This window comes from Macrobrachium rosenbergii, chromosome 3 (assembly GCF_040412425.1).
Source record: "Macrobrachium rosenbergii isolate ZJJX-2024 chromosome 3, ASM4041242v1, whole genome shotgun sequence".
NCBI classification, from domain to species: Eukaryota; Metazoa; Arthropoda; class Malacostraca; order Decapoda; family Palaemonidae; genus Macrobrachium; species Macrobrachium rosenbergii.
The window spans coordinates 59028161-59049761 of NC_089743.1; the positions used below are offsets into that span (position 1 = coordinate 59028161).

Below are 21601 nucleotides of genomic sequence, written 5' to 3' on the forward strand. Positions count from 1 at the left end.
TAGTCATAACCTCTTCATTTAATGTTTTATTACACTAAATGAAGGGTATTACTTCCACCAGTTGGAAAGGAGTGAAGTTTTACATACCTCTCCATCTAACTCAGCACAGGATACTGCCAGCTGCCATGGCTGACTTGGTGGCTTTCTGTCAACCTGTGTGCAGGATAGTGCACCTGATGCTCATTGTTTCTGCCCTAATCATGAAAACCAAAAATGTCTAACATTATTGCACCTCATTCTGTCAAAAATAGGTAATACCCTAAGAGAAATTATTGGGAAGGTTCAGCAATATCTGATAGGAAGGTGTTGCACCAAAGAGTGGGAGAATGGAAGTGTCTACAAGTAGTGCATGGTTTGGAACTTGTCATTGTGTTATTTCCAGCACCATACCCCACAGTTTTCTGAAATATGAATTTTTCAGTAGTGTAAATGGCTGTGTGTATGCATACATATTGTGACCCACAAATATGTATGAATTGAAGTAGGCTCCATGTAAAGGAATCCAAATCCTAGCTCATCAGCTGTTCCTAATGGCAAGGTAATGGAAATGAAGTGAAAGATTTGCAGTTATGCAGAACAGGAATGGCACCCTGCTGACTGTGCAGTAAGTGCCTCGAGTCCTGTCACATTTGGTCAGTAACCTTGATATACTTGGTCACAGTTTTCAGTGGCATAAAAGGTGCTGGACCAACTGATAATAGCAAAGGTGTCTTCAGCTGCTAGTGGCAGCACCTTTAGGTAATAGAAAATCAACAGCCAAATAACCTAAACCATGTACTATCCAAAGCTGGGTAAAAGAGTGGGAATATCAATGAACTTGAATAAGGAAGAAGAGTGGGTGGAACTACCAGGTTATGCCAAGCAGAAACTGTTTAGTAAGCCAAAGATATGCTGAAGAACATATCCAAACAGAAACAAATAGGCTGATTCCTTCCTGGTGTTGAGTTGAATTTGCCACTCTGTCTCCTGGAGTGACTTGTGGTTATAGATAATGAAAAGGAAAGCTAGCTCCAAGGCAAAAGAATGCTTACATTCTGTAAGTAAATCCATGGTATTGGCAATTTTGCTTCCTGGTGCCATCTAGCAACCACAAAAGTTTCACCCAGTGCTGCAATGCAGTACATGCAAAATTGTTACCAAGTTTTATTTAATAAATTCAAGATGCCTAAGATGCTTGCTTAGGACATTACCAACCAAGACTCATAGCGGATAGCCTTTAATTAATAAAAATCAGATAAAAAAATGCCTTCACTTCAATTCCAAATGAAATTTCCATGGTTCAGAGCTTTTGCCCATGATTCACTTTCCAAAGCCTGTCAGCCTCCTACTTCACTGCACAACTTATCAGCTTGTTTCTAACAACAACCATCTGCTCAAAAGAGCAAAACTGTGCCTGCAGGCACAAGACAAAATGAAACTACCATAAAAGGTCTGTTTAACACTTCTCTAGATGTTTGATTACACACTTTCTTCCACCCTATTTTTTGTTGGTTCAGTTCTCCTTCCTTGTTTTTGTTTCCTCCATGTCTACCTGAACACTAGCCTTGGTACACACAAGTGAACACAAAGAAATTAATTGTAAAACTCCAAGTACAGTATTGCAATGCATTTAGTTGTCTATGGCTTAAAAGAAATCTATAAAACATCAGTAATACCTACTACAAATGGAAAAGTCAATAATACCTAGTACAAATAGAAATTAGAGAAACTTGTATTTAAAATAATGGAAGATCGTCATTTCAAAATCTAAGTTTAAGAAAAAATGTCAAAATATAACAATTATGAGGCAATTCTCACACAAGACAATGTCATAAAAACTGATTTTTAGAGAACAAAAGCCAAATAACGAAAATTACATGGCAGTAATGTTCCTTAACTTGGAAACCTAGAAAGAACAGTATAGTGGTTTGGGCACTTTCTCTTAAGGGTATAGTTAATTGCTACTTAGTAAATCAGGACTCAGTGTACCCATGTGGACCAGCAAAGTAAAGATTTTGTCAGTTTTTTATCTTAACAAAAATATCAAAAGGTATTGGAAAATACACACTGTAATTATTGTAATTAGGAAGATGATGCTGATGTGAAGTTAAAACTAGAAATTACGACGTTACTTTTCCAGAAAAAACGTTCACTGCCAAAGACTAAATCTGAAGAATAATTAAAAATGGCAGTGGTATCCTATATTGTACATTTTTCAATTTGATTTGAATGGCAGCATCAATGAAGAACTTAATTTACATATACATCACCTCTAATAAGTACTGTCAAATTGTACCCAATACACAAAAGTCAAACTTTCACAAATAATTACAATACAAAATTTATGCCTAAAATATTCACCTTTCCTCTGAAAATGTCAACAGAAGTAGTAGTCTGTGTTGTACGAATACCATAGATAATCTCATCCTGTCATCCAGAAACCTAGCTTATAAACCAGAGTTTACATAATGCCACAGTTATTTTTCCAGTGTACAGTTACTTCCAGTACCCATTTACCACTGTTACCTAAATAGCAATTTTAAGATAACTGCAAGTTTTCCAGGTTTTCTTTTCTCCTGTTTACAGAAATTATGCCCAGCAAACAGATAGTAATGCTTTAATAAAAAAAAAAAATGGTTCTCAAGAAAAATTCTTGTCATACTATCTCTGATAAACCTCCATCTTTTAGGTGACCTTCATTTCACAGGTTTATTTTTATCTATTACTAATCTATATTTATCAAATACTGCATTGAACTTAGCACCTTTAAAGCTCTGATATTAAATACTGTACGATGTGAAAAATAGACTGGGCCAAGTGAAGGGAGGAAATAGTTTTATAATTTTGGTTATGGTACAATTTATTCAAAACCCCAGGGGAAAACTTTTTCAAATTAAGCCAAAACCTCAACCAAGTACAGTCCATGCATTACTTACTACCAGATATTTTGAAGGACCATCAAACCATGTTACATAACTATGTACCTCCTTTTTAAGTAGCTGCAAAAGCCTCAATTCTGTATCTTCTTTCAAAACTTATTTCAATAAAATAAATGGTACCTATTACTTAGAATATTCATAATAGTGAAGCAGATCTATAGTGAACCATACTTACGATACTCATTTTGTAAGAGAGCAGGAATATTTTGTATTTTTCTGAGCCCCAAAGTTTATTGAAAAATCTAGATAATGAAGTTCAACAGCAGAAATATGATACTGCATAAAGCTTCATTTCTTATGATTCAACGTATATTTTTAAAGGCATCAATTGTTGTCCTATGAAATGCTGTAAAAGAAACAATTCATGTAAAAAATACAATGAGATTAGAGTACTAAAAATTTTAACAAGGACTTAGGGTTGGCCCAAAAGTTTTTAGTATAAAAACTTACCCAACAGATCTGCAACTTGTATATTAGAATAACAAAAAACAGATCACTTCAGTTTTGGAAGAATTTTTAGTTTTTTTTCTCATGCTTTCTCACTGGAGTACACTAAAATGGTTTTGTAGTATTTATCTGTCTCACCAATTATTTTAACTTAGAGAATCAGATGGAGATCAAATAATTTAAATCACAGATGATGTTTAAAATGTTTTAAAATATCAAAGAACATATAGCTTTTGTCTTTACCAGTAGCCTATCTTGACTGACTTCAAATTTATGTACTGTACCAATAAATCGCAGCTTGCTAATTAGAATGTTGCATAAGAAAAGAATGAGAAAATAATATATGGTTGCAGACACCCTGAGTTCATGTTTCTTTTTTACATTCATATACCTATGAATTATTAAATACTGTAAATTCAATTAAAAAGATTCTCTCAATCTCTTCATGCATTTGTTCTTACAATTTATATCACAGTTTAGAACTGAATATCCAAGACTGTCACTCGTCTCCTTGGACAAAGAAACCAGAAAATATTTCTTAATCTGTAGAATTATCCGATTTTTAAAATTTCACTGGTTACACAAAAGCTAAAAAATTTGTTAATTATCCTGAGATATCACTTGAATATTCAGTGTATTATTTTAGAAGCATCTATGGGAGATCTTGCATGATCTTACTAACACAATATATACCTAATACTATATAAAATCTCTCATAAGGGTATTTGCTTTCCTAACTCTTCCACGACTGCTTACATCTACTTCATCACATTCTTCCTCATTTCTAGTTCGTTTTTGGGGCTGCCAGCCTTCAGCAATTTCACTTTCTGATTCAGTCTCATAAATACGTTTCACCCCAATTGGTAGCTGTATTGTTGGTAAAGGTGGTGGTAATGGCCTGCCGCTGTTAATGATATTTCCTGTTGTCTCATCATCACTTGAATATGATGATTCTTCACTGTCTTCACTACTTTCTGTCTCATCATCATCATCATCATCATCATCGTCATCTGCATACTGAGATGTTATAACTCGACCCACAACACGACCTTTGTGCTTCACTTCATTAACAATAACCTTCTGTCCAGCTGTATTAATAGGCTGGAAAGGAATCGGTGCTTGTCCAGGCTGTGTGAGTGATATTAATTCTTGAATGTGCTCTCTTTTCACAGGGGTTCTCTTTGTAGAAGGGCCTGCATTTTTGTTTACAGGTGCCTTTTTTGTAGGAGTCTTTTTAACTGGTGGTTTATTTTTGTTTAGCGCTTTAGAAGGTGTCTTCTTAGCAACTTTTTTTGTAGCTGGCTTCTTTGGTGGATTTTTCTTTGCTGGCTTTTTTGCATTTTTCTTTGTAATCTTTTTCTTCGCTGGTTTGGGCTTTTTCTTTTCTTTCTTTTTCTTGAATGTCAAATCATCACTCCCATCTTCACTCTCAGACTCAGTGCTGCTTTCTTCTGGTGAAAGGTCAGCATCATCTATAAAGTCTTTATCTGCATCAACTATGAAATCAGCATCATCATCATCATCGCCATCTAGTATAATCTTTCTAGCTCTGCGTACGCTGGATCCAACTCCACCTCTCTTCCTTCCTCGTTTTAAATCATCATCATCAGCACTATCTTCAGTACTCGATTCTAAATCTTCATCATCAAATTCCACTTCACTTTCATCCTTTGGCAATTTCCGTTGACCATACTGCCCTTTAGATGGTTGATTGCTATTTTTACTATGCTTCTTGCCAATACTTGTACTATCACAACTGTCATCAGAAGATAAAGGTAGTCTTTTTACACTAGAAACTTTATTTCTCTCTGACTTGCCTGTAATGTCAATATTTGAACTTGAAGTATCAGAGCTACTGTCACTACCTGTATCACTTTCACTACCATCACTTTCTGCACTACTTTTTCTCTTTGATAAATTATCTAGTTTTTTGGAAGTGATGCCATTCATGCCACCTGAATTATTAGAAGCTTTGCTCCTTTCATCGGATTCACTCTCACTTGAACTGTGTAATCTGTTTTTACCAGCATAAATCTGGCCATTGGTTCTCCTCAAACTATCACTATTGCTGCCTTCACTGTCATCACTTTCATCACTAGAAATCTTTGTTTTACTCTGAGTTTTATTGGAGAGTTTGGAAGTACCATCTTCGTCATCAGAATCCTCATTATACTGAACCCTAACTTTACCCCTGTTTCGAGTGGCCACCCCCTTTTTCTTTGATTTCTTAGCTACTTTCTTTTGCTTATTTCGTGGATTGTACTCTTCACCAGAATCATTAACATCTATTTGATGACGGTTTTTCTTTGCTACTCTTCTTGATCTCCTTGTTCCATCCTTACTTGAGATAGGGTCTTGTTCATCATCATCCTCCTCATCATCATAGTCTAACTCATTAACATCCTCTCCATAGGAAGCCGAGTGGGAAAAATCAGCCCGATATGGTGGTACAACAGCACGCCCAAAGGCTGTTGTCGATACTCCACTTCTTAAGTCACTGCTCCCAGTTGAAGGCCCATCTGCAGGAAGTCACAAAATATAAATAATTCATGTACTTGACAAGTGAAATGGATGGCTAAAAGTATTACTATCAAGTTGTACTCAAAGATGTCATTTTTTGACAGGGATACAACAAATATGTTAATCTATTTAAAGTGCAAATGCAGGAGTGCAACTGTTTCATTTAATTTTAAGAGAACAGGTAGAACCAATGCTCTGAAGAGGATTATGGTTGTTTTTTCAAGTATATTTGACCTGTAATGGGTCCCTTGGCTTCTCCATTCTCTAAAACTTGTTTTCTGAATTCTCCTAAGCAACTAATAAATTTATATTAAGATACTTTACCTCATGGGGTTGGCAAGATCTTTAATAAAAAATAAAATTTTGATTTTTCATTATAATGACTTACCAAAACACTGTAAAAGCTTTTATCTCTTAAAATTCGACACGTCCGAGATATAAATTTTCAAACTTTGTTTGGAACGCTGATATAATTGGCGGGAGACCCGACCCCACCGGATGCCGGTGGGGGTGGCGTGGAAGGCGACATTCCCAGTATCCCAGGTCAGTTTCAATCTCGGGCGTATTGTGAACGCATCTCGCATGTCCGTCCGTCTCAAACTGTTTGGTTTCCTGCATCTCGTTGCGCTTCTTTCTGGCGTCTCTTCTTGGTGAAGTACTCAATATCCTGGTTATTAATCTAGTTAGCGTAGCTCTGTGAATTTGGTAACTATGTCGGATTCCAGTTTCTCTGGATCCAGAGTTTGCGCAGGGAATTTGTGCTCTTCCAAACTGGTCAAACTTAAGTACGACTGCCATTCGTTGTGTACGGCATGTAGGGGTCAGGAGTGTTCCCAGGAGAACACATGCAGTGAGTGTATGGAATAGAGTCAGGAGTTTTGGCAAACGTACAGTTCCCATCAGGTAAAGCTAGTTAAGGATAGGGATAGGAAAGCTTTTAAGCGTAAGGAAGCTAGGCTATCTTCTTCGCTGGTGGCATCGGCGTCATCTACTTTACCGGCTGTTCCTTCCTCCTCTCCTACCCCCTCCTCTACCGCTGCTCTTTCCCCTCCTCATATTCCCCCCTCTTCTTCACCAGCTCCCCAGTATGTTTTCCCTAAAGCCAAGCCCAGCCTCGAGGCTGATAAATCAGAATTCGTTCTTTTTAGAAATCAAATGGAAGCGCAAATGAACAGTTTCATGGAGTCGGTCTTAAGTTTAGTGCGCTCGCGCCATAGTCCGGGCGTTAGCGCTGGTGATGACGTCAGTGTTAGTGATAACAATGTGGTTGTTCGTGATCGTGTTTCAGGCGACAGTCTGCTCGTTTTTCTGACTTTTGAGCAAAGGCAGCTGTCCCGCTCGCCTTCTGAGGCTAGAAGACAGTCTGGCGCTGGCGAAAAGGTCAGAAATTCTTGCCCACGAGCAGGCTCGTCCTCTAAGGCACAGGAAAGCCTTAGCCCTGGTGGTTAAAGTAGTAAGCTTGACTCGTCGTCGAAGCGTCGAAAAGCTTCGGGGAGCCGCAAAAGTGAATCTTGCAAGGCCCCGGAGGGTCGTGGGCGCGCAAATTCGCGTAGTGTTTCTCCATCGACGCGTCGATCTTCTCGCCATTGCAGGATCGTGTCCCCAGAATCTTCGTCAAGACGGCTGTCGTCGAAGCAGCACTACCTAAGGTTAAGTTCTTCAGGTGAGAGTAGCAGCAGTTCATCTTCAGTCTCTTCATCTTCCAGTTCCTCAGATCCCCCCCCTCCTCGTCATCGCAAGTGGGATCGTGCCTCTCGACCCTTAAATAGGCATTCTTCTGATAATTCCTGCCCTAGGGTTACTAAACTCTTTAAGAAAAGGACAGCTAGCCCTATATCTGGTTACTTAGTGTGGGGTTCCGATCAAGAAGATACATTTCACACGCTCCCTCCCAGGTCACCTAGGACAGTCAAGATGCCTAGCCCTCTCCAGAAAGGTCAGCCTCAAGTGCCCGGGCCTCTTCCTCCTCCTCCTACACAGGAAGCGTGGGCTCCTTTGGCTTCATCCTCACCTTCCCAGGAGTCTATTCTGCTGGAAGAGAAGCTTGAAAAGGTAGTCGCAAAGTCCTTGGTATTCCTGGGGGTCAAGAAGGTGTTCCTCCTCAACTCCTGGACGATCTGGGCACGGAACCGATTCTTTCTGGTGAAGAGGAAGGTCCCGTTGAATCAGTGCCTTCTTCTCATTACGCTTCTCTGCTCAGCTTTCTGCTGCAGTTGTACCCTCAACATTTTCAGCCGACAGCCCCCTCCTCCCCGACTTCCACATTGCGTCTGGGAAAACAATGTCTTGCCACTTCCCTTCCCAAATTAGTACTCTCCACTGCTTCCAAGAAAGCATTAAAGGAAGTAGAGGCTTGTTTGGAAGCTAAGAGATCCTCGGGCTAATCGTCGTTTGTGTACCCTCATTCAAAGCTGTCGAAAAGGAGGCAAAATTATTACAGCACAGGAACTTCTCCTTCACTGGGCTCTGCAATTTCAGCACAAGGGGACTTTGGCTCCCTTGTGGACCCTTCAAGACGCATTTCCTTTGAGGCGGCCAAGACCTTTTCTGCCCTGGATGTAGAACCTTTTTCCAAGAACCTCTACAAGCTCCTAGAGATTGTCAGCTTTCTCGATTGGTCAATGGGAGCTATTTTTAAACAGGTTGAGCAGGCTAATGTCGCAGAAGACGTCTTGGAGAGACTCACGGGATGGATTACTTTCCTGCACCGACATTGCTATCCATGATGTGGCAGGTGAACTTTCCTCCCTCTTCGCCATGGCCACTCTGAAGAAGAGGGAGACTTGGTGCTCTTTCTTATCTAAGGCTGTGACTTCTTCGCAGAAAACAGCGTTGATGTTCGCACCTTTTGACAAGGAGGGCCTTTTCCCAGAAGCAGTAATGAAAGACGTCCTTTCAGCCATGGATAAGAGGGCGTCGTCACACATCCTGTCTATGTCTTCCACAAAACCGAGGCCTGCTCCTGCTCCTTTGACCAAGATGGTATCTCCTCTTAACAGACATCCGTTTTGTAACTCCAGGCCCAAACCTTACTCAAGGTCCCGCTCCAACTCCAGGGGTCACAAGTTCTCCTCGAAGCCATAAGGTCGTCCTGCCAGTGAGTAGGAACCCTGTCCTCCATGCGCCAGTGGGGGCCAGACTCAGACTCTATTGGGAGGAATGGAGAGACAGAGGTGCAGATCAGTGGGTGGTGCAAGGGCTCCAGCTAGGCTACCGCCTTCCATTCGCCCAACCTCCTCCTCTCTCCACTTCTCCCATTTCCTTGACAGCATACTCAGGAGGCTCAGTCAAGTTTTCGGCCCTAGAGACAGAAGCCCAGTCTCTCTTAGGGAAAACGGTCATCGAAGAAGTACAGGACCTGTCAACCCCAGGTTTCTACAACCGCCTGTTTGTAGTCCCCAAGTCATCAGGGGGTTGGAGGCCAGTTCTCGACGTAAGCGCTCTCAATCTGTACTTAGTGAAAACCAATTTTTCCATGGAAACGAACCGCCCCGTTCTTCAGGCTCTAACTCGAGGGGATTGGATGGTGACTCTCGACATGGAAGATGCCTATTTCCACATTCCAGTACATCAAGACTCCAGGAGGTATCTTCGGTTTGTTTTCAAGGACAGAGTTTACCAGTTCTGGGCCCTCTGCTTCGGCCTGTCGACGGCCCCACAGGTGTTCACCAGGATTCTCGCCCCGATAGGTCATTGGCTCCACCTGGAGGGAGTTCGGATCTCCTTGTACCTCGACAACTGGCTACTCCGTTCATCATCAAGGGACCGCTGCATGGAGGACCTTCACAGAACCCTAAGGTTAGCTCGAGACTTAGGGATTCTGATAAACACAGAAAAGTCGAGCTTAATTCCTTCGCAGAGGATTCTTTATTTGGGGATGACTCTGGACAGTCTAGCTTTTCGGGCTTTTCTGTCCCCCAAAAGGGTTTCCTCCGGCCTTCAGACGGCGGAGAAGTTTCTCCTCTTGGGCAGTTGCTCCGCCCGTCAGTGGATGGCTCTCCTGGGAACTCTGTCGTCAGTGGAGCAATTCGTCAAGTTAGGCCGTCTGCACATGAGACCCTTACAGTTTTTCCTCAGGGACTCTTGGGACAGAAGGACTCAAATGGACTCCACGGTCTTCAACATTCCCCCCCGACGTCAAGAGGCATCTTCTCTGGTGGAAATCACCAGAAAGGCTTTTGGAGGGTCTAGATCTCCTCCCAAGACAACCATCTCTACAGATGTTCTCAGACACGTCCAATGTTGGGTGGGGAGCACATCTAGGCAACCTCAGGACGTCAGGAGTTTGGTCGAACGAACAGAAGCAGCTCCACATCAACGCCAAGAAACTGTTGGCCATTCACCTCGCTCTCCAGGACTTTTCGACCCACGTCTCAGGCCAAGCAGTCGCTGTTCACGCCAACAACTCGATGGCTCTAGCTTACATTCGGAAACGGAGGTACCCATTCCTTCTCCCTGTTCAAAACTGCGAGGGACCTTCTTCTGTGGGCAGACAGCAACAGGGTGGTCCTGTTCCCTCGGTTTGTGCAGGGAAAGCTGAACGTTCTGGCGGACCAACTCAGCCGTCGGAACTAGACTCTCCCTACGGAGTGGACCCTGCACCCACAAGTGTGCCTAGATCTGTGGAATTTGTGTGGCACTCCCATAATAGATCTCTTTGCTACCTCCAAGAACCATCGTCTCCCAGTGTTCTGCTCGCCAGTTCCAGACCCACTGACTCACTTGGTGGACGCCATGCTCCTAGACTGGACGAACCTGTTTGCCTATGCCTTTCCTCCTTTCGGGCTCATCAGGCAAGTGATAAAGTGAAATTCCATCAGGGTGTCGAACTAATCCTCGTTGCCCCGTTCTGGCCAAGGAAGGAGTGGGTCCCGGACCTGCTAGATCTCCTGATAGACTTCCCAAGGCTTCTTCCTCAAAGGAAGTCGCTTCTCAGACAACCCCACCTAATGAAGTTCCACCAGGGATTGTCCACTCTCGTTCTGACAGGCTTCAGACTGTCAGGAAGCTCATCAGAGCGCGAGGTTTTTCAAGCAAGGCTGCAGAGGCTATTGCGAGGTGCAGAAGGGACTCCTCTAGCAAATTATACCAGTCCAAGTGGACAGTCTTCAGGAATTGGTGTAGAATAAATAGTATCTCCTCTTCTTCGACGTCTATAACTCAACTTGCCGATTTTTTCATTTACTTAAGGGATTCAAGAAAATTGATGCCATCAACCATCAAAGGTTACAGAGCCATGCTGTCCTCCGTCTTCTACCATAGGGGGTTAGACCTATCAAATAACCGAGACTTGTCAGACCTCCTCAAGTCCTTAGACACAGCTAAGACCCCAAAACCTTCCCTTGCCTGGAATTTAGATGTAGTTTTGAGGTGGTTGATGTCTCCAAGGTACGAATCTTTACAAGATCTTTCTCTTAGAGACCTAACTAAGAAATCCCTTTTTCTGGTTACCTTAGCAATGGCAAAGAGGGTTAGTGAAATACAGGCTATTGACAAGGAAGTGGGTTTTTCACAAGGTAATGCTGTTTGTTCTTTCACCTTGAATTTTCTGGCCAAGAACGAGTCTCCTTCCAACCCATGGCCTCAGTCCTTTACCATTCAGAACTTCTCCGAAGTGGCTGGCCCTCAAGAATTGGAGGCTTCTTTGTGCCCTGTTAGAGCTATCAACGCTTACTTAGCCAGAACGGCCAACATCAGAGGTGGTTCCCCTAACCTTTGGTGTTCAGTGAAAGACCCAACCAGACCTTTATCCAAAAATGCCCTTGCTTTCTTCGTCAAGGAACTCATTTTAGAGGCACACACACACATTAATGAAGAGGACGCACGCCTAGTCAAGTCTCACATTCACGAAGTGCGCTCAATAGCAACTTCAGTGGCTTTCCGTCATAATAAGTCACTTTCGCAGATCACACAGAACACCTTCTGGAGGTCGAAATCAGTGTTTGCGTCTCACTACCTTAGGGAGGTCGAAGTTGCGTATCAGGACCTGTTTGCGTTGGGTCCCGTATCTGTAGCTGGCTTGGTTTTAGGGGGAACACACTAGGGGGGTAGGTTCTTTATCTTACCTTCCCCTTGTGGTTTTATGGTTGCTGAGTTAAAGGGAAGCTGGGGGTGCTCAGTTCACCTGGAGTACCCTCCATTCTAGTTGAGCTGCTGAGGGTATAGAGAAGGGGGACGTATTTAGCTAGTTTTAGGTTAGGCAGTGAGGCCTGTTTTCAGTCTGGTTGCTTTCCAATTGCTCAGGGCAAGAGCAAAGGAAAGTCCCTCCTTGTCTTAGTCAGCGGTGTACTTCCCTGACTACTTGGGTTATTATGGAGCAGAGTAGCTAGCAGTGCTTACGCCCAATGCTTCTGCAGGTAGTGGAGCGTCAACCAGTGGCAGTACCTCCCTGCAAAAGCCCATCTACCAGGTAAGGTGACTCCTACCTTTTTGTTGGTAGGGATCCATAGGATGCCCATGTTTAGAGTTTGTCCCTTTTTTATAATGTGTAACCTTTCGATAACTGATACCTCATCCCCTGCCCTTCCACCTTAAATGTGGAATCAGCTTTTATAGTGTTTTGGTAAGTCATTATAATGAAAATGACATTTTTATGATAAAATGATGTTTCATTATACTTACCAAAACACTGTGACTTAAAGGCCTCCTCCTCCCCGCAGGGGGGGAGATGTTATCTCAGGCTTTTACTAATTGTGTATGCCGAGATTGAAACTGACCTGGGATACTGGGTATGTCGCTTTCCACGCCACCCCCACCGGCATCCGGTGGGGTCGGGTCTCCCGCCAATTATATCAGCGTTCCAAACAAAGTTTGAAAATTTATATCTTGGACGTGTCGAATTTTAAGAGATAAAAGCTTTTACAGTGGTTTGGTAAGTATAATGAAACATCATTTTATCATAAAAATGTCATTTTTGTTATAAACTGCTGTTTAAAATTAAAAATCGGACAATATAAAAGTGATGATTCTGGCAAAATTTCCTTTGTCTTCCTCTTCCACCGCCTGCTATAAGCTCTCTCTTGTGTATTTTTAGTTCAAAATTCTTAATTATAGAGTAGAGGGCAAGTGACCTCTTGAATATCAAAAGATTTAAGTTTTGTATACTATTTTGATGTAATGTTAGAAACAGAAGTAAAGGCCATTATTTCAGTTCTGATAAGAGGAAAAGCAGTGAGGATTTTCAAAATTGCAGGATTCAATTATTAAAATATAAAGCTACCTGTAGTCTTAAATTTCCCAGCTCACTACACAAGCAGCCCCATTCATGCTGTATGCATTTACACACTTTTGAAGTCAAAAGTAGGTAAGATAGGTAAGAACCAAAGGATAGTGAAGTTTATGAATTGATATGTATTTATGACTCAAATCATTAGGACCAGAATCCTGGGACATTATTATCGATAATATCTGTTGATGTATAAGGCAACTGAAGAAGATGGCCTCCAGAATTCCCATTGAAAAAGTTTTATCACAGCTTAATATGTGGCTTTATTTCCATGAAGAGGAAATAACCAGTCATACCAATTCGTATCATTCAAAATTGAGAGGCCTCTCCTGCACTTATGCGAGTTGAGTGTTGAAATCATTGCTCTTTCCAGGAATGCCCCCTGTACAGTTATCAATTGTCTGTATTTTCATTATTCCAATCATTACTTTTATCTTCGTTATCCTTTCAGCTCTTGTTTTGCGTTTTTTGTGATGGGATCTTTGTAATTGTATAATTGGAAACTGCTGTTCATGGGCTTCCCAATTGGGGTCACTGTATTAGTGATTTTTTTTTGTTTTTCTATTTCAGTTTATTTTGGAATTGCTTTTTGATGGTGTAGTCACATGTTTTGTTAAAAAATGAGTTAACCCCATGGTGTGCCAGTGCTCCATGGTGACTAGACTAGTATCAAAGAAATATCTTTTAGCCTGGTCTTGTAGCCGGGTATTGTTTCATAATGAAAACACTATGATACTTGATAGAGTATGATGGACTCAAAGATGAGAGGGCATTTTCTCTTATCCTCAGCAAAGCTGAACCCAGTTTTTCCTATGTCAAAAAACTGTAAGAATGACTAGTGCGCATGTGCATCTGCCATCTTGTTTACGACCGTGGCAGGCAAAAGACCAGCCCCATTACCCTCTACTAGTCAAAGAAGTGAGCACAACGATTCAGTGCTCCTCACGAAATCACTTGGATTTCAAATTTTTTCATCAGCGAGAATCATGGAAACATCTAAACTTTAAAGTTAAGTGATTATTTTTAAGCTCCAGTTAAAAATTGTTAGTTTATACTGTGGAAAAAGTGTTTATTTTGTGTGTCCAGAAGCCAGAAACCAGACTTTTTCCAAGCACATGGTCGGTGCTCTCACGTTCTGTTATTTGCGAAAGGCCAAAAATTTTGAATTTTTGATCGTTCTATTTAGAAGTGTTAACTAAAGAAATGTTCCACAATTTATTATTAATTTAGATAATCCTTTCAGATAACAATGTCTACAATAGCTTAGGTGGTAGCCTAACAAATTCAGTGTGAACAATTTAGAATACAGCAGATGTCTGTAGCCTATAACCTAGGATTACATAACTTAAAGGCAATTTAAATAACCTGGATTAGGTAATAACCTTTTAAGACAGATTCTTTTATGGTCCTAGGCAGCAGCCTAGTTTACACCAAGGACCCTAGAATTTGGTGAACAGGCTACAGAATTTTTCCCTTAATACAGCCTGTACAGGCAGTCCCCAGGTATCTGCAATCCAGTTTTATGTTGCTTGTCTAGCAACGAAAATTGGCAATTTTCAGCAACAAAAATTGCCGATTTCTGCTTATCGGCACCGATAACCGAAAATCAGTGATTTTACGCCGCTTTTCGGTGCCGATAAGCGTTGAAAATACACCAATTTTCGGTTATCGTCATGCTGTCAGAATGAACCCCCAGCCGAAAACTGGGGACTGCCTGTATACTTAAGCAGATCTAAAATAATCCAGGACTAGGCAGTGTCTTATATTAAGGTAAGTGATAAACCTTTACAAAACATCCCATCATTGAAGTAAATCATTTTCCTAGACCATGTAATCTAGGTCTAGATGAAAGTAGTAACCTGTCCTGGATGAGGTGGTAGCCAAGCCTTAAGGCTACATACTAAGGCAATTGTTTTACATAACTCATACCCTTAATTGTGAATTAAATAATCTGGATTAGGCAGTATCCTAGATTAGGGTAAGTGACAGCCTAGCTATAAGATACAGGCAGTCCCTGGTTATTGGCGGGGGTTCTTTCTGACGGCATGACGATATTTTCGGCAGTTATTGGTGCCTCTGTTAGGTATTTATCAGTGTCAGTACACAATTATCGCTGCTGATAAGTGGAAATCGGCAAGTTTTGTCGCTAGACAAGCGCCACAAAACCGGAAAACTGGGGACTGCCTGTTTTCATTATTGAATTACTGTTTTATATAATAGACCAAATAACTGATTTATAAAAAAAATCTGAATTAGGTAATACCTTCTACTAGGCTAAGAAAGAACAAATAATCTTAGGAGTATATATAAACAGTATTCTAGGATCAATAACACTGGTAAGATCTTATGTAGCCTATACCCTTACAACTGATATAAACCTAGAACAGGCAATATCCTAACCAGATTAACTAGAAATCCCTTTTTAAAAAGAATATTCTACTGTTAAATTAGAAACAGTGTGGCTGAGTATCAGACAAAAGGGTAGTCTTGGCTACATAAAACAAAAAACCAGATAAGAGGATTAATTTTTGTATAGCATATATCCTTAGGTTTTAAATAAACCTAGAAAAAGAAGTGGCTTAGAATAGGTTCAGCAAGAACCCTCTAAGAAATCTTCTATGCTTAGGTTAACGTAGATTATACTAGAAGGATTAACGTAAGCCATATAAAACAGTAGCTTGGGTTAGTTTAACAAATTAGTTTATAGAAGATTAGTCTGAATGGCATGACAATTTAGAATTAAAATTTCACACAGCCATTGCAAAAGGACTAACAGTTTAAGTAATACAGCCATATACGCAAAAGTACTAACAGTTTAAGTAATACAGTCATATACGGTGTCAAAACTAACCTAAACCTCAAAGGGTTTAAGTTAACGTAGATATTTTATAAAAGGTATTACATTTACGTAAATACACTAGTAATCAAATTAACCTGTAAGATGTAATGTGTTAATGATACAGGGTTTTACAAGTGTCCCTTATTAAAAACAAATTATACTAATTAGTTTCTAATAACAACTTTTTGCCAGTGGGTACTGCCCATACCACCGGCCATGAGCATAGTCCTTGTAAAAAACAAAACAATGTGCTTGGTCACCAGATAAGTGCAAAATTTACAGTGTGCTCTTGGCAGCAAGTTTTAAGGACGAAGCAGCTCATTTTAAGCTGTCACAATGGGCCCTAGGGTTCAGCAAAGGGGGAGATTATATCTTTCCGGCAGAACTCCGGCAGCAAATATTTAACCCCTTCTCTGAAGATCTATATTTGGGCCAAAACCCAGTAACATCAGTCCCCGGTACCTCCCAGGTTAACCCTGCGGAGGATATTGAGGAAGTTCCTCTTGGAAGTGATTTTCTTACCCAGAAGGATCAGGGACACAACCTTCATCTAACCATGGAGAAAACTTTCCAGAAGGAATTCAATCCCCCATGCAGCTTTCAAAAGCTGATTAGGATCCTTCCCCCAAAAGAGATACAAGGATTCACTTAACCCCAATTGAAACGACTACATTTTCAGAGGGGTATAGTAACTCACCCAGGACCCCTGCCCCTGGGTAACAGGCACAGTTCAGCTGTGGATGCTCAGTCAGATTGCGCAAGCTTCCCCCAAATAGGGATGCACAATTAGCATTTGATCAGTTCTGTAAGGAAATTATGAGTAATATCAAAGATGCCCTTGCCACAAAGCGGCAATATATAATGGACATATCGCATGATTCCGAACAGGAAATTAAAGTGTAAAAGTACTGCATCCTGCAACCGAAAAGGGAGATTAGAAACAAACTCTGACCAAGCAAGGTCCAAGGTTAGAATTCCAACTGGAACCAACAAAACAGCCAGTTCGAACTACAAAGCTTCAGGTCAAAACATAAAAGGGCTCCAATATTCTCCTCTGATGATACTGGTAATCCTTGGCGAGATGCTTCAGTGTGCATATTCTCTCCTGATGATATCTAATTAACGAAAAAAAAAAACCATGACTGAAGTTGTACATGTGGAGTTTAGAGATAGGGCAGCATTCCCTAATACAGAATGGCACCTGATACCACCTTTGCCAGACATGGAGAAACCTCAAAAGGAAACAGTTCTCTTATGTGGGAATACAGCATTGAAAGCTATAGATGACGCCCTTTACCAGGTCAACGGAAGGTGGATCTATACTTCCCTTGTGAACAAAACCCAACTTGCTCACCAAGTGCCCCCAGCCTTCTGTCCCTTCACTTGTAAAATAATTAACCATGTGAAGACAAACTTTCAGAATTATGTAGTACCTAGAAAACGGGAGCCAATGACAGAACTGAAACAATTCGCCACAGTCCTCTCAGTTTCGAAAAATTCCGCAAAGGAATGGGCAACACTTCAACTCCCTTTTGAAAGGAAAAAGCTCCCCTCAGTTGTGGCTACTCAGCAATTGGGACCCCTATGAGAAGAATCTCAGATGAGACAGCTTCATCAGAATTCCGTGCTAGGACTCTTCTCTTTAGTATCTTGACCTCTTCCACGTTGCTAGAAGTTGCTACCAAAAGGCTTCCAGGAGATTCCAAGATACTTTTTTGCTGTTGTGGCTAAAAGTCTTATGAGAACCCTGTGGGGAAGCACTCTATGACTTTTTAGACTGGCACTTGAAAGCGCAAATGGAAACATTGGAATGCTCCAACAAGTCACTTCCCAATGTGACTGCTTTATTACAGTCTAACCCCTTCTATAAGGACTTGTTTGGGGATTCTGTTGTAACTTGAGTCAATGTGCAAGCATGCTAACAAAATTGTACAATGTACGCTCTTCTGGGAAAAGGAGAATTCAGGAAACAAAGAACCCAAAATTTCCCTTTACCCAACTCAAAAAAGGCTCGTTTTGATAAAAAATCATATAAGCATGCAGTCGCCTCCAAAACTTTTCCTCCTAAACAGGTAGGTGGTCAGAAGGGACAACCCCCTTCAAAAGGACAGCAACAGCCACATCAGCAAGGACATCCTTTTCACAAGGTCCAAAAACCGTCTTATACAAGAAAAGGAAAAGCAGCGCCTGGAATGCCTATCAAGGGAAAAGGTAGAGGAAGAGGGGGATACCAATAGGAATTGTTTGGTCAGGGGTCGGCTTCCAAGACACCACAGGGAATGGAAATCTTCTCCTTGGGGACACAGCATTGTTCTCAATGGGCTGGGGTGGAAATGGTCTCATCCCCCCTGGCCTTAAAGGGGTTCTTTCGAGAACTAAACCCCTCTCTGGAAGATTACATGCAGAAGGCCCTGTTAAAAGGTGCCATAGAGAAACAGGCGTATATTAGCCACAAGCATGCCTCTTCAGAGTTCCCAAAAAGGGACTCCACCAAACAAAGAGAGATCCTCGACCTATCAACACTGAACAAGTACATTGTTTGCCAAATGCTTCGGATGACTACCATTGTCCAAGTAAGTTCAGTCATTCCAAAAGGGACTAGGAAAGTTTCTATAGATCTGAAAGATGCATACTGGCTGGCACGTCCCTATTGCCGCTCCCTTTCGCCCCTTCCTATGGTTCCGGATAGGGAAAGATACATACAGGTTCAGAGTCATGCCTTTTGGGCTAAACAGTGCCCCAAGAATTTTTACAAAATTAGCAATGGTAGTTGTCCAGGAACTCAGGAAAGAAGGAATACAACTAATAGCTTATGTACACAACTGGTTAATCTGGGGGTCCACAAGAAAAGAGTGCTTGAAAAACCTAAGAGTAGTGGTCAACAGACTCCAGTCAAAGGGTTTTATAATAAATTGGAAAAAATCCCGCCTCACGCCCAGCAGACACTTTCAGTGGTTGGAACTGTGTTGGGATACTCTTCAGGACCTGTTGTCTCCCCCCATCAAAACTCAGAACAGAATGAAGATAAACCTCAAAAGGTTCCTAGCACAGCCCAGAAATTCCAGACAGCAATTAGAACATATGACGGGTCTGCTGTAGTTTGTGATAGTAATAGATCCAATACTCAGATTGCAAATGAAAAATGTGAACAAATTTTGGTGAGACTGATCTTACCAAAAGATTCAGAAAGTTGGGGAGATACTTCGGCCTTGGACCTGTATGGAGTCCCTGGCCAAACAGGTCACCCTGACTCCTCCATCTGTAAGAGTGACAATACACAGATGCCTCGTTGACTGGTTGGGGAGGACATTGGGAGGATTGTCAAGTGGCAGGGAGGTGGTCAGCTACTCTGAGGAAGTGTCATATCAATTTCCTGGAACTGATGGCTGTCTTTTTGTCTCTCAAAAAACTCAAACCTCCAGAAGAGACACACTTTCTGTTGGTTCTAGACAACACGACTGCAGTGTCCTGCATCAAGAGATCGGGATCATGTTCACCTCCTCTCAACATGGCAATGTCAGCCATCCTTCGGGTGGCACAAGTAAAGAAATGGCACCTGTCTGCAATTCACCGCGCAGTCTCTCAACGTAATAGCCGACTCTCTATCAGGGAAAACGACAGCCTCAACAGAGCGGATGTTGGACAACCACTCTTTTCAAACAATAGCCAACATGCTTCCACAACCAGAAGTGGACCTGTTCACTACGTATGATAATCACAAACTCCCAGTATATGCCTCCGAACTTGGACAATCAAGCAATAGCAAGAGATGCCTTCCTACAAGACTGGAACAAGTGGTGACAATCTTTTTCCTCCATTGTCCCAGATTTTGAAGGTTTTGAGCAAATTCCTAACCATCAAAGGAACAGCTTACTTAACCCTTAAACGCCTACTGGACGTATCATACGTCAACTAAAATTGTCTGTTGGGTGCCAAGTGGACGTACCTTACGTTGACTACAAAAAATTTCAACCTTCGGTCAACTTTGACTCGACCGAAATGGTCGAAAAACACAATTGTAAGCTAAAACTCTTACATTCTAGTAATATTCAATCATGTACCTTCATTTTGCAACAAATTGGAAGTCTCTAGCACAATATTTCGATTTATGGTGAATTTTTGAAAAACTTTTCCTTACGTCTGCACGCCGTAACTCGGCCGAACATCTCAGAAATTCTTTCACACGTTGTCGTAATGTTTGCATCGTTTTACATTAGTCGTTACATAAACTTTTATATATGAAAATATGTGCAATTTCATGTAGAATACAACAGAAAATAGCTCATGGTTGTAGCTTTTATCAGTTTTGAAATATTTTTCATATAAATCACGATAACTGCCAAAATTTCAACCTTCGGTCAACTTTGACTCGACTGAAATGGTAAAAACGCAATTGTAAGCTAAAACTCTTACATTCTAGTAATATTCAATCATTTACCTTCATTTTGCAACCAATTGGAAGTCTCTAGCACAATATTTTGATTTATGGTGAATTTTTGAAAAAAACTTTTTCCTTGCATCCGCGCCAGAAATTCTTTCGTCACGTTGTCGTAATGTTTGCACTGTTTTATATTAGTCGTTACATAAAGTTTTATATATGGAAATGTGTGCAATTTCATGTAGAATACAACAGAAAATAACTCGTGGTTGTAGCTTTTATCAGTTTTGAAATATTTTCATATAAATCACGATAACTGCCAAAATTTCAAGCTTCGGTCAACATTAACTCGACCGAAATGGTAAAACGCAATTATAAGCTAAAACTCTTACATTCTAGTAATATTCAATCATGTACCTTCATTTTGCAACAAACGGGAAGTCTCTAGCACAATATTTCGATTTATGGTGAATTTCTGAAAAAAACAAAAAACAAAAAAACTTTTTCCTTAAGCCTGCGCGCAGTAACTCTGCCGAACATCTCAGAAATTCTTTCGTCATGTTGTCGTAATGTTTGCATCATTTTACATTAGTCGTTACATAAACTTTTATATATGAAAATGTGCGCAATTTCATGTAGAATACAACAGAAGATAGCTCATGGTTGTAGCTTTTATCAGTTTTGAAATATTTTCACATAAATCACAATAACTGCCAAAATTTCAACCTTTGGTCAACTTTAACTCGACCGAAATGGTAAAAAACGCAATTGTAAGCTAAAACTCTTACATTCTAGTAATATTCAATCGTTTACCTTCATTTTGCAATAAATTGGAAGTCTCTAGCACAATATTTCGATTTATGGTGAATTTTTGAAAAAAACTTTTTCCTTATGTCTGCGCGGTAACTCGGCCTAACATCTCAGAAATTCTTTCGTCTCGTTGTCGTAATATTTGCACCGTTTTATATTAGTCGTTACATAAAGTTTTATATATGAAAATGTGCGCAATTTCATGTACAATACAACAGGAAATAACTCATGGTTGTAGCTTTTATCAGTTTTTAAATATTTTCATATAAATCACGATAAATAGAAAAAATTCGACTTTCGGTCAACTTTAACTCGACGAAATGGTGAAAAACTGCAATTGTAAGCTAAAACACTTATAGTCTAGTAATATTCAATCAATTAGCTTCATTTTTCAACAAACGGGAAGTCTCTAGCACAATATTTCGATTTATGGTGAATTTTTGAAAAAAACATTTTTACGTCCG

The 21601-nt window shown here is 40.8% G+C and overlaps 1 protein-coding gene across 4 annotated transcripts in view; it reads right to left on the minus strand.

Moving 5' to 3' along the window:
- Window positions 1-2203: 2203 nt before the first annotated feature.
- BRWD3 (bromodomain and WD repeat-containing protein) overlaps window positions 2204-21601 on the minus strand; it is a 234317-nt gene continuing 214919 nt past the window's right edge. For all 4 annotated transcript variants that reach the window (XM_067133568.1, XM_067133553.1, XM_067133545.1 and 1 more), the window contains one exon: window positions 2204-5884. In XM_067133568.1, coding sequence (XP_066989669.1) covers window positions 4065-5884 — 1820 coding nt within the window. In that variant the 3' untranslated portion in view covers window positions 2204-4064. The remainder of the gene's footprint in view (window positions 5885-21601) is intronic.